Source organism: Schistocerca serialis, chromosome 3, assembly GCF_023864345.2.
Source record: "Schistocerca serialis cubense isolate TAMUIC-IGC-003099 chromosome 3, iqSchSeri2.2, whole genome shotgun sequence".
NCBI lineage: Eukaryota > Metazoa > Arthropoda > Insecta > Orthoptera > Acrididae > Schistocerca > Schistocerca serialis.
This window is the reverse complement of record NC_064640.1, coordinates 852,478,352-852,491,251: the sequence shown is the minus strand read 5'-3', so window position 1 is coordinate 852,491,251 and position 12,900 is coordinate 852,478,352. Positions and strand designations below refer to the sequence as shown.

Here is a 12,900-nt window from a genome sequence, read left to right as displayed (position 1 = left end):
TTGGTGCAAAGTCAGGTTGACAGCAACAGCAGCTGCAATCCAGAAGCCTGCAATAGGAAACCCTTCCACTATACGTTCTGCCTCAACATCTAAATGAAAACAAAGGAACTCTTCCTGATCAAAAGTAGGGTATGGCCCTGTCAGAATCAGGGACAGTGCATTGACATTGACATGCTGTGCAGTAGGCCAAAAATGTATTTCATAGTTGTAGTGAGACAGAAACAAGGCCCCACACTGGAGGCAATCTGCTGCTTTGTCTAAGTACAAAGCAGAAGGACTAAACAACAGAACCATGGGCTTGTGGTAAGTAATGAGGTGGAACTTAGATCCATACAAGAATACATCAAACTTTTTGAAGGTATAGATGATAGCAATGCCTCCTCCTCAACTAGGCAGTAGTGCTGCTGAGTGGAATTAAGCATTTTTGACATGTCAACTATCAGACATTAAGAACCAGCCTCACGACCATCAGGCCATACTTAGAGGAGCCTGTAGCCAAGACCATTTGGTGGCCAGGATGCCAGGAGAAGAATGCAGCATACATTTCAGAAGCATTAATGCATGCTGCCAGGCCGATGTTCAGTGAAAAGAAATGTCCTTGTGGTGAAATTTGTGGAGGGGATGGTCCGCTGTGGACACAGCCAGAATGAATTTATGGTAGTAAGCAATTTTCTCTAAAAGCAGTTGGGTGTTCTTTGACATTGGAAGGGTGAGGCAAAGAGCTGTGACAGCAACATGATGACATGAAGGCTTTACAACAGGGCCAGCCACATTGTGCCAAACTTCACGCATGCAACGGGTGTGGACTGCGGGCAGGACAAGGCCCAGCCTGTCACTTGGCTTTGCTCAGTCCTCCTTGGACATACAGGGAATGTTGTGACATTTCATTTACTAGTGTGGTGCAGCATTTTTCAGTTGGCACAACTTTCTGAGTTTGGCAGAATTGCACTGTCAGTGCTGTTTAACCTTTGCTGTTGGTTGATGGTATGGAAGGATGTTCAAAGGTCCACTGGTTGTTTTACAAAAAGAGGCAGTCTAGCAATCTATCACTGCAATCCTTTAAAGTGAATAGGAATGACAGAAGAGAGGGATGAGAATTCTCAGTTCACATAAGTGACAGGTACTGTATATTTGCTATGAGATGAAATTACAACACTATGCAACAAGAATTTGAAGGTTTAGTTGACAATGAAAGAGCAAAAAACTGTGATGATACATATGGGATTCATTGTTCTGTAAGTCAAATTGCATGTTATGATACATTTGCAGGCCTGGAGTGCCTGAAGAAATTGATGGTATGACCAGTAAAATTTCTGAAGTCACACACATTGTTCCATTGTCAGTTGCAATAGATAGAACTGAACAAAGGGTGCAGAGATTTCATATATTACTGAAAGTACATTTATTAAGTCAAGGCACATGCCTGGAATGATTTCTTGACTTAAAAGTCACTATTGTTGAATTTATGAAGGAAAAAGGAGAGCAGGAATGAAAATTTGAACATCCACAATGGAGTACAGACTTTGCATTTGAAGTAGACTCGACTGCACACTATCCACACTTCTTTCTTATTTTATGTGGATGCATTTGAAGAGAAAATCACGTTGTAGAACGGATACATTCTGGCAAAGACAGTCCAATTCCATAAGCTGACTAGCATTGAAGAAAATACAAGGTTTGAGGAATCCATTGTGGCCTTGCAAGAATTACAAGGATAGTTTTATAAAGATTTTGAGGACACTGTCAATTGTACATCTATTTCTTAGACCCTTTGTTTCAGTTGAAAGTGCCCCTAATCTTATACAGATGTGATTGATTGAACTGCCTTGTAATTCTAGTTTTCATTAAAAATCTTTCTGCATTAAAACTGTCCAGAACGTTTATATTTCACCAGGTAGAGTTTCAAAGTCATCATAATGAGATTACAAAAGTGCTACAATGCTTCAATCATCATATTTGTGTGAAAAACATTTTTTTTGACTATGAAACTAAATAAGTCACAATTATGTGGCAACTTGAGTGCAAAACTGTGAAATTGTCTGCATCTGTCCATATACCAACAGTTGCTACCAGATAAAAATTATGTCTTCAATGAGCCAAAAATAATTAAATAATACCAAAAATTTGTTTTTTGTTAGCTATGTTGTTGGTAAATGTGAAATATAAAACCACGTATTATGCAGTGTGCTTGTACTGCCATTTAAATAAGGTGTGTTCCATTTTCCCCTCTTCTCCAACCTTGCACTGAGACAGTGTATCATGGCAATAGCGGAAACATGAAGGGAGGCTGAGCACTTTGGCCCTTGTGTCTGGGCATGGCCTGGGAGCTGAAATCTTGATCAACCCTGCTTTATGTTATCCTGAGAGAACTCAAACACCAAATACACAATTGATGGCTGCAGTATGTAAGGCCATGACCAAGTAGCATAAGTTGCATAAATGCTCTTCCTTGGATACACCCACCATGACAATATCATCAGGATAGTTGATGCATGCCAGAACAGACATCATCAATTGTTCCAAAAATGCTGAAAAAATCACAGGTGTGCCAGCCACACCAAATGGGAGGCACTGATTTTGTTATATCCCAAAGGTCGTCCCAGTCACAGGGAGCCTCTTTGGATCCTCATCCAATGCAACCTGTAAATAGGTTTCAGATAATTCGGTTTTAGCAAATAACTAGCCTCCTATAAGTCTGACCAAAAACTCATCCTGATGGGGCAAAGGGTGAGTGTCAATAATAGTGTGAGTGTTATCGGAAACTTTATAGTCACTGCAGAGGCGCTACTCACCATTTGATTTTTTAGCAGACAGTTAGGGTAGGCCACATGTTTGTTGTAATAGGCTGTAAGACTCGAAAATCATCAGCCTATACAATTCCAATTTCATTTGTTTGTTCGAAGCTGCAGGAATAGAGCACGCATGTAAAAATGTGGCTGCACAGTAGGTTTCAAGGTAATGTGGGCTGTAAAATTAGTGGCACAACCTAAAACATAAAAAAATGTGAACTCAGAATCTGCGAATCTAACTGCTGCTAAAGGGACCTCATCAGAAGCAAGGTGCACTGCATCTGCAATAAAAAACCAGAAACATGGAAAGCATCCAGACCAAATAAATTGTTGGCACCAGCAACATCCACTACCAGAAGAGTTAAGGAATGAACCACAGATTTATACACAGTCAAGCTGTAAATTGCCCCAGAGCTGGAATATGTTGTTCAGTTGTAACTCGCCAGATGTTAAGTACACAGACACGATGCCAAACATACCAAATTAACATAGGTTCACCAGTTCAGCAATGTCAGAGCTGCATATGTGTGTCCACTTGTTGCCTGAACTCTTTGTCTATTACTCACACTTCAATAAACAGTTTGTTAAAAGTCATAAGCATTGGAGATACACAATTAACACCTGCAGAAGAGGGCTTGGAATGACGCATGCAAAATATTATATATAGTGCACACAGCTTCTGCACCCTCATCGACAGTGACAAATGACAACCAACCACCTCGCCCATCTTTCCCACACTGTTTCATGTAGCATGTCAAGGCTATGTGCCCTAGGCACTGGGTAACTTGCCATCTACATCTACATGGTTACTATGCAATTCACACTTAAGTGCCTGGCAGAGGGTTCATCAAATCATTTTCATACTACTTTTCTACCATTCCACTCTCAAATGGCGCGTGGGAAACAGGAATACCTAAATCTTTCTGTTCGAGCTCTGATTTCTCTTATTTTATTATGATGATCATTCCTCTCTACATAGGTGGTTGTCAACAAAATATTTTCGCATTCAGAAGAGAAAGTTGGTGATTGAACTTTCATAAATAGATCTTGCCATAAAGAAAACTGCCTTTGTTTCAGTGACTGCCACCCCAACTCACGTATCATGTCAGGTGACACTCTCACCCCTATTATGCAATAACACGAAACAAGCTGCCCTTTTCTGCACTTTTTCGATGTCCTCCGTCAATGCCACGTGGTAAAGATCCCACACTGTACAGCAATATTCCAGCAGAGGATGAACAAGTGTAATGTAGGCTGTCTCTTTAGTTGGTTTGTTACATCTTCTAAGTATTCTGCCAACAAAGCGCAGTCTTTGTTTCGCCTTCCCCAAAATATTATCTATGTGGTCTTACCAATTTAAGTTGCTCATACTTGTAATTCCTAGGTATTTAGTTGAATTGACAGCCTTTAGATTTGTGTGATTTATCATATACCCAAAGTTTATCAGATTTCTTTTAGTACCCATGTGGATGACCTCACACTTTTCTTTGTTTAGTGCCAACTGCCACTTTTTCCACCATACAGAAATTCTCTCTAGGATCATTTTGTAATTGGAATTGATCGTCTGATGATTTTAATAGACAGTAAATTACAGCATCATCTGCAAACAATCTAAGGGGGCTGCTCAGATTATCACCTAGATAATTTATGTACATCACGAACAGCAGAGGGCCTATGACACTACCTTGTGGAACACCAGATATAACTTCTGTTCTACTTGATGATTTACTATCTATTACTACGAACTGTGACCTCTTCGAGAGGAAATCACGAATCCAGTCACACCACTGAGACAATACTCCATATGCACGCAATTTGATTAATAGTCACTTGTGAGGAACAGTATCAAAAGCCTTGTGGAAATCTAGGAATATGGAATCGATCTGAGATCCCTTGTCAACAGCCCTCATTACTTCATGGGAATAAAGAGCTAGCTGCATTGCACAAAAAAGATAATTTCTGAATCTGTGTTGGTTATGTATCAATAAGTCATTTTCTTAAAGGTGATTCATAATGTTAGAGTACAGTATATGCTCCAAAATCCTACTGCAAATTGAGGTCAGTAGTATGGGTCTGTAGTTCAGTGGGTTACTCCTATTTCCTTTCTTGAATATTGGTGTGACCTGTGCTTATTTCCAGTCTTTAGGAACAGACCTTTCGTCAAGTGAGTGGTTGTATACAATTGCTAAGAAAAGCGCTATTGTGCCTGCATACTCTGAAAGGAATCTGATTGATATACTCCACCCTCCCCTCCTTCTTCCCCCAAGAACTAACTGATGTCAAACAACCAGGAACAGAAGTTGCTGTGGTGACATCATACCAAGCCTCAGTCTAATCACCAACAGCATGAGATGCCTCAAAAGATTGACTAATATTCAACACTTCAGCCAAAAATAGATTATCAGACTGTAGTCTGTATTGATGCCCCTCCTTTCCAGAGCCAATCGAATGGTGGCAACACAGACCATAGAATCAGCATGTGAATCCTGACAAGCATCAGTAACAAACTGATATTTGCAACTGAGGCCGTAGGACTGATGGGGCTATTTATGTCAACAATAGAACTCAGCATGTGCTGCAATTACATGCATGCACTTTTGGTGATAACTGGAGAAATTACACACTTACACATTTCATCAAATGAAAGTGATCATGGTTCCTGGAGTGGGACAAGATGGAACAACAACTGGTAAATTTGAGGGGAAATCCAAGAAGTGAACAAAGCCTTAAGCATGATTGCACTGGTGACACCAAAAACAAAGTGGTGTTACCTAAGCCACTTCTCATAAGCCAATTGTCTTCAGACCCAACACAATAATGGGGAAAGGGTAGTGGTTATGCTGACAACATAGAAGCCTACCTACACAGTCAGTGTGGCTGACAAATTTGTGGTAGCAACTGAAAGGGCCTCCTTTTCCTAAAGGAGAGATTTCAGCACTGCTTGCATGGACATGAGAACTGACAGAAAAACCAAATACACTGAGCATGATGAAGTGAACACCACACTCAACACCAATTGTGTCATAATATTAGACATAAACAATAGTGCGGCCCAAAGAACAATGTTTGTTTATTCATGTACAAGAAAACAGCAAACATAGAAATGGGCAGAATTTTGGGAGAACAGAAGAGGCTCTCTCCTGGAACTGCAGAGTATGCAGTAGGAACATTTTGACTGGAGAACAGGAAAGGAAAATCTATGCCCTTCAGACACAGTCGGAGGGAGCAAGGAAGGAATTCATAAGGATCAAGGGAGATAGGGGGAGGAGGGTGGCTGGGAAGTGGCAGCTGGTAGGAGGATAGGAAGAAAGAGAACATTATCTGACAGTTTTATTGTCAACAGCAAAAACAGGCATCTACCACTACCAGAGTTACATGGAGAAGTGCCTCAGGTAGAATGAGGAGCAGGAAATATGCAGCACACTTCAACCATGGCCAAGAAGCCTAGGAATGTACAAAGTGTTAGGAAGAAGAAAGTGCTGCTGCTAGGTAGTAGCCATGGTTGAGGTGTAGGTCCTCAGTTAAAGGAAAGTTTAGGGGCAGCGTACCAGGCCACCAGTATATTCAAGCCAAATGCAGGGCTAAGTCATTTGATAGAGGACCTAGGGTCTTTATGTAAGGACTTCACAGAAGAGGACCATGTAGTGATAGTGGGTGGGATGGGAAACAGTTTGGACAGGGATGGGGCATATGACATAGGTGGTGACACGGACAAGATAGCTTCCCTGACTCATGGCACCAATGTACACTTTGTTGAGCTGTTAATGCTTCATGATCAACCACACCTTGATGGAGCTGTGAGGTGAATCAATGTGGGGTTAAGGATGGCTCTGAGGACAACCAACTTTGCTCATGTGTCTCTGCCGCCCATCGGGATTATCAACAGATAGGGTTTCACTAGGCATGGCCTGCACCTAAACAGGACTGGGAAGGGAAGATTGATACAGCTGATTCATGAAAGTATAGGGAGTGGATCTTGGGCCACACATGGTCAAATAACTGTTGTCATAGGTAGGAAAAGTAGGTCTTTTTTAGGATAAATCCAGACACCAGGTTCCCCTCATAGAGATTATCTCAAGCAGTTTAAAAAATACTGAAACAATCACTCACAAGACATATTTTAACACTTCAAATTTCACACGTACCAGATGTCGCAAAGAAAAATAAACCATTGGAAAGAGTAACATGGGGCATTTCACAGACTTAACAATCCTCCATCAAAACATGCAATCAATAAAAATTATAATACAACTATTAGAAGTTGATTTCCAATCTTTGAACAGCACAGTAGTTTGTATTACTGAGTACTGGTGTAGAGACACAGAAATCGAATATGTAGTATTAACATTGTATGGAATGGCAACTATTTCAAGGGGTGGAGGATCATGTATTTATATTAGAAAAGGAATACAGTTCAAATGAAGACATGACCTCAGTACAGTAAGTGAAGACAAACACTTTGAAATATCAGCTACTGAATTAACAGGGCTTGATATAACCAAGAAATTAATTCTTTTGTGTGAGTATATATCTCCCAGTAGCAGTGTGGACATTATTTTCAATAAATTAACAGAAGTTCTAGAAGTAGTCTGAAGTGCAAAGGTCAACATAATTCTGTGTGGGGATATTAACATCAACAGTAATATCATAGATGAATCCAGCAGCACCTTCATAAACATCCTTCAGAGTTTTGGCATGTCCCTATTGGTCAATAGTGCAACAAGGGTTACTACAATGACTGCATCAGTAATTGACCCTGTGGCCACAAATATGGACAGGGAAAAATGTGATTTAGCTGTAAAAGATCTCAAACTATCAGACAATCTCTGTCAAATAACAGTCGTAAAATGAGGCATCGAATCATTCCCTAAACTCCAAGTCTACAAATGACTTCTATCAGAAGGAAACCAATGTGAATATGAAATTCTCTAAATTCTCCACATTGTTTGAATTTAACTTTGAAAAGGCATTTCCAAAAGTATGCATGTCTATATGAACATCTCACAAAAACAGATGGATAACAGCAGGTATTAAGAAGTCCTCCCAAACTCTTAAACAACTCAGTTCCAACAAAAAGATTTGCAATGATCCAGAATTCTCAAATTTCTATCACAGATACAAAAAGGTCCTACAAGAATGTGCTGATTTCTGCAGAAAAGTCATTTAATGATAAAGTAATATATAATGCAGAGAACAAAAGCAAAACAGTCTTGGATGTTATTAAAAAAGGAAATGGAGAGAGGCAAACAAATGCAGAATAACATACTGCTAAGGGAGTGGGATAAGGTAATAAATGATCCACAACACTTAGCAAACTATATAAATGAGCATTTTTCAAGTATTGCCAACAAGTTACAGCAAAAATTCCCCAAAACAAATATAACACCTGCAAATAATGTTGCACTAAATACAATGATGTTACTTCCAACCACAGAGAATGAAGTTAATAAAACTGTTCAGTAACTAAAAAATAAATTGTCAGCAGGCTTAAATAAAGTAACAGTGTTTGTACTGAAACAATGCATAGGGATTATACAAGGCCCCTTAACAAATATAATAAATGAATCCTTCACATCAGGGACATTTCCAGAGCAGTTAAAGCAGGCAAGAGTTGTACCTTTGCTTAAGAAATACAGTATAATGCAGAAGACACAGAAAATTACCAGCCCATTTCCCTGCTGTCAGCATTCTCAAAAATAATAGAAGCAATTATGAAAGACAGATTAATGAATTACCTGAATAAATACAATCTTTTAAGCAAATCACAGTTTGGTTTACAAAGTGGCAAAAATACGAAGTCAGCAATAGTAGAATTCACAAAAGTTGTACTCGATGCTCTTGATAAAGATGAGTATGTCACAGGCATATTTTTGGATCTTTCTAAGGCGTTTGATACAGTCAACCACAAGCTTCTATTAAATAAATTAGAAGCATTAGGAATAAGAGGAGTAGCTAATGACTGGTTTCCATCATATGAAGCAGATAGGGCACAAAGAATAGAGAACACATACTTCAAATAGAACTAAACATTTAGTAAAACTCTTATCAGAACCAAAATACATTAATATAGTGGTTCCACATGGTAGCACATCAATGACTTTCCCACTTGTGTTACTCGTGGTGAAAAAATTGTCTTTGCTGATGACAGCAATATTATAGTCGTGGAGAAAACAAGAGAACTCCTTGCCAAGAAAGCAACTGAAACTCTCAAGGAAGTTTATGATTGGTCAATAAGCAATAAAGTGACATTTAACATGAAGAAAACTAATGCCATGAATTTCAGTTTGAAGAGTAAAAATGACCATGTTAAATTAAATGTAGATTTTACCTCTATAGACTGTGTAATAAATGCAAAATTTTTAGGAATGACTATTGATTCTCAGTTGAAGTGGTGCGAACACACAAAGGTACTTGCAAACAGAATGTCATCAGCCCTTAGACTCCTATCATCAGTGTGTAACATGCAGTGTCATTTAGTTACATATTATTCATATGTACACTCAATGATTAGCTATGGCATTCTTTTTTGGGGAACAAATGCACAAAATATGAACATAATTTTCAAACTTGTAAAGTTCTGTTCAGAATACTGGGGATTTTAACTGCTCCTTGTGAATTCATTCACCAGTCAATTGTACACATCAAAAATAACATTGGTAATTACTGCACAAACAGCTCTGTCCATGGCCATGCAACAAGAGATAGATAGACTCAACTTACATTTACCAAGAAAAAAAACATAAAACTCAAATCAGCACTTTCTACCAAGGAATAAAACTGTACAATAAATTACCAAAAGAGATTAAAGAAATTGCAGAAATACACTTCCTTAAAAAGACAGCTAAAAGTGCCTGTTATAAAATATATTTTATACATTGAAGGATTACTTAGCTAAAACAGAGTAGGGGTTTGATAAAAAAAAGTTATACAAATAAATAAATAAATAAATGATGATGATGATAAAACATACAACATTCCACATTCCACATAACACCTTCACTTAGTTTTTTTCGTTCTCTTTTCCTTCCTAGAAATACTTACCCCCAAGCAATGCATGGCACAATAGTAACGTTTCTTCCTCTTTCTGAGCTCAACATCTCACTCTTTATGGAGGAATGCTGATTCAGTTTTTCAGGATAGCAAATGGGAAATTGCGGTACAGAAAATGGCCCATGTGCAGTGACTGATAGTGAGATATGACTGAACAGTGTGGCATTACATTATTTAACAAATTATTTGTTAAAAAAAGTATTCTATACCAGGAGTAAATCTAATGGTTGTCTCTAACTAGAAGTCTGCAAATGTGTGTGTCTACTAATTAGCTTACTTTAAATTGTTCTAAACTTGTAAATACTTTAACATGTCCAATATCCTTGTAATAAGAGATCTACGGATGAATAAATCTGCTGCTGCTGCTGCTGCTGCTGCTGCTACTACTACTACTAATACTACTACTGCAAATGGCAGTTATTATGACTTGAAACCTAAGTTGGTTAGCTCTTTGTGTGCTACTGTTCTCAGTATCCATGGAAAGTGGTTGAAGGGCAGTGAAAGTATGAGTAGGTGACATGTTGGACAGCTGCACCCCACCAAAGGACATGGAGATTGAAAGTTTGTCTGCTCTGTAACACAGATTAAGAAAGATCCAACAACAGAGTACAACACTGATGCAAGCACAAATGTTTCAGAGCACACCATGCTTTGCACATTGATATTTACTGGTCATTTTATGAATGTAACAATCTCTAATCTTCTTTATTATGTGTCATATCAATCTGGTATTAACAGTACTTAATGAGTCTTCATTTTACAGAGTCCCTCTAACAGGGATACCTGAAAAACAGTGATTATTTAATTCAGTATCCAGTAAAAATGTTTATCAAATATAATTATGAAAGGCCAGTATAGTGAGACAAATATCAGTGGTACAGTAACAATGTATCAATATCAGTATTGTTTTGGCAGTTTATTGATATTTCTAACATATTGGTGGTCTATCACTGTCATCTGTAGCCATTCATTTCAGTGAGTAGGAATAACTGCACCAGCCATCCCAGTTTCCCATTTGTGACTGAGTTAAGTGATTTAATAATGCAGTGAAGTGGATCTGTGTACTCCTGCAGGGAATAGAGTTTTACAGGAGAAAAGCTATCATTTGTAGGAACCCCACTCTACATTTGTGTTGTAGGGTGCTCCCCTTTTTTGTGAATAATAATCAAAGATGTCCATGTGACACTAAAATCATTCGTCTGTTTTTGTTCGTGGAATTTCATACAGGACCAGTCCTAAATTTTCTACTCCTCACCACTGATTTCTTTTTTGACCCTTTCACATTATCACAAGTGTTCCTCCCTTTCCTGGCTGTACTATCAACAGAGCATTAAAATTTGAAAGGAAATGGGAATCTACATAGGTCTTTTTTACCAGTATTCCATTAGTTTTTACATAAAATGGTACTTTAGATGATCATCAGCAGAAGTCCACTTATGACACATAACTTGATTATTTCAGTGCCCACATTTGGTAAACTGAAGAACTGAGATTTCTTTTGTGGATGTCTATTCAATTCTGCTGTTCAATACAGACCAAAACATAGTACTTGGTGTTCTCTTAATAATTTTAAATGCAGCAAAATTCAGTGTTTCAAATGGTTAATTATCACATTTGTTCCAGTATACTGTCGTGCCAACCACATTACAGCCCACAATTCAGGCTGCCCACTTGCTACAGGCTCGTAAGCTGGATGAAGATGTTCAGCATGTATGCAATATGTGTGATAAACTTTCAATGTTGCAGGTATGTATTCAAAATTAACTGTATCATTGTTTCAAATTGGTGTCAGTTATAACTGATTTATTAAATTTTGTGCATGATTAGATTGCTCATTGTGATGGTTCTTACATAGTAATGCATCCACTCATGTTAAAGACTGGTTTATATACCATATGGGTTAGGAAGAAACATATTTATAAAGACTTGTGAGCTACAGTTGTTTTTTCATTAAAGTAATTAGCATTTCTTGGTGCTTCATATGTATATTATACAGCAACTGATGATGTAATTCTCTGCAGCTAGAACAGGTTGTTCCAACTTATGTGCTTGTAATAATTTGTGGATTGCTCCAACCAGTGTTGGTGTCAGTGAGGAATTGAATTAGCCTGCATAGCAGCACCTTGTAATCTGACAACTATAAATGGTGCACTTTATGTTATTGCCAACAACAAATTTGGAGTGTTACATTAACTAAAAAATGCAGGAAACAAAGGAAATAAATAATAAGGAATCATATTAATAGTATGTAATATGTTCATTAGGCTTCTGAAGTTTGAGGTTTTTCCATATTAAGAGGAAATATTGAGAATCAAAGTGTTTGCAGTGTTACTGTGGAAGATTCATTGTAACCTCATAAAGAAAACTCCCTTCTTTGCTTTTTACTCTTGCTATGGACAAAAAACGTGATCACATTAGTATATATATACCCAAACATGCACATGATCATGACCATATTTTTGTATAGGTTGTGAAACATTTTTGCTGTAATGAAAAATTCCACTAGGACTAAGTCAGTGTGCTGTGGTATCTTTCTTTCATTGAAGTTAGAAATACAAGATTCACATATTTTAACTTTGGTATTGGTGACAGATCATGGAATGAAACCAGGAAAGGATTGTTGAATAATTTAATTTCCATTTCCAAAATATTGAGCTCCTGCAGTCCCTTTTTAAGACATGCTTAACTGGTTTATCTTGACTTGGTAATCAGTAAAACTAGTAATCTTAAAGAAGCCAGGTGACCCAAAAATGTTAAATTGCAGTTTCTCATTTGTGTCTCAAACATAGCTTTTCCAAGAACACTCAGATTTTGTTTTGCACATCAACCATTTAATTCTCCATCCATTGCAGTAACATTTTAAATTGTTCAGATGTATTTTCATGTCTGCCAGGAATGCTAGCTCTGATAAACATTTTAAATCTTTCAGAGATTACACTTCTTTCCCTATCACTTTGGCAAAAGGAAAAGCTTGCTCACAAATGTGAAAGTAATTAACAAGAAATTACCAATCAAGCTAACTGTGGTGTGGTTAGGTATGTCCTCATACTTTGCATCCATA

At 37.8% G+C, this 12,900-nt stretch overlaps 1 protein-coding gene across 1 annotated transcript in view; it reads left to right on the top strand.

Moving 5' to 3' along the window:
* The window catches only part of LOC126471266 (unconventional myosin-Va-like), a 176,623-nt gene extending 164,852 nt beyond the window's left edge, over positions 1-11,771 (top strand). The window contains exons 15-16 of the mRNA XM_050099385.1: positions 11,463-11,585; positions 11,667-11,771. Of these exons, the coding sequence (XP_049955342.1) occupies positions 11,463-11,585; positions 11,667-11,771 (228 nt within the window). The remainder of the gene's footprint in view (positions 1-11,462; positions 11,586-11,666) is intronic.
* Positions 11,772-12,900: the final 1,129 nt, after the last annotated feature.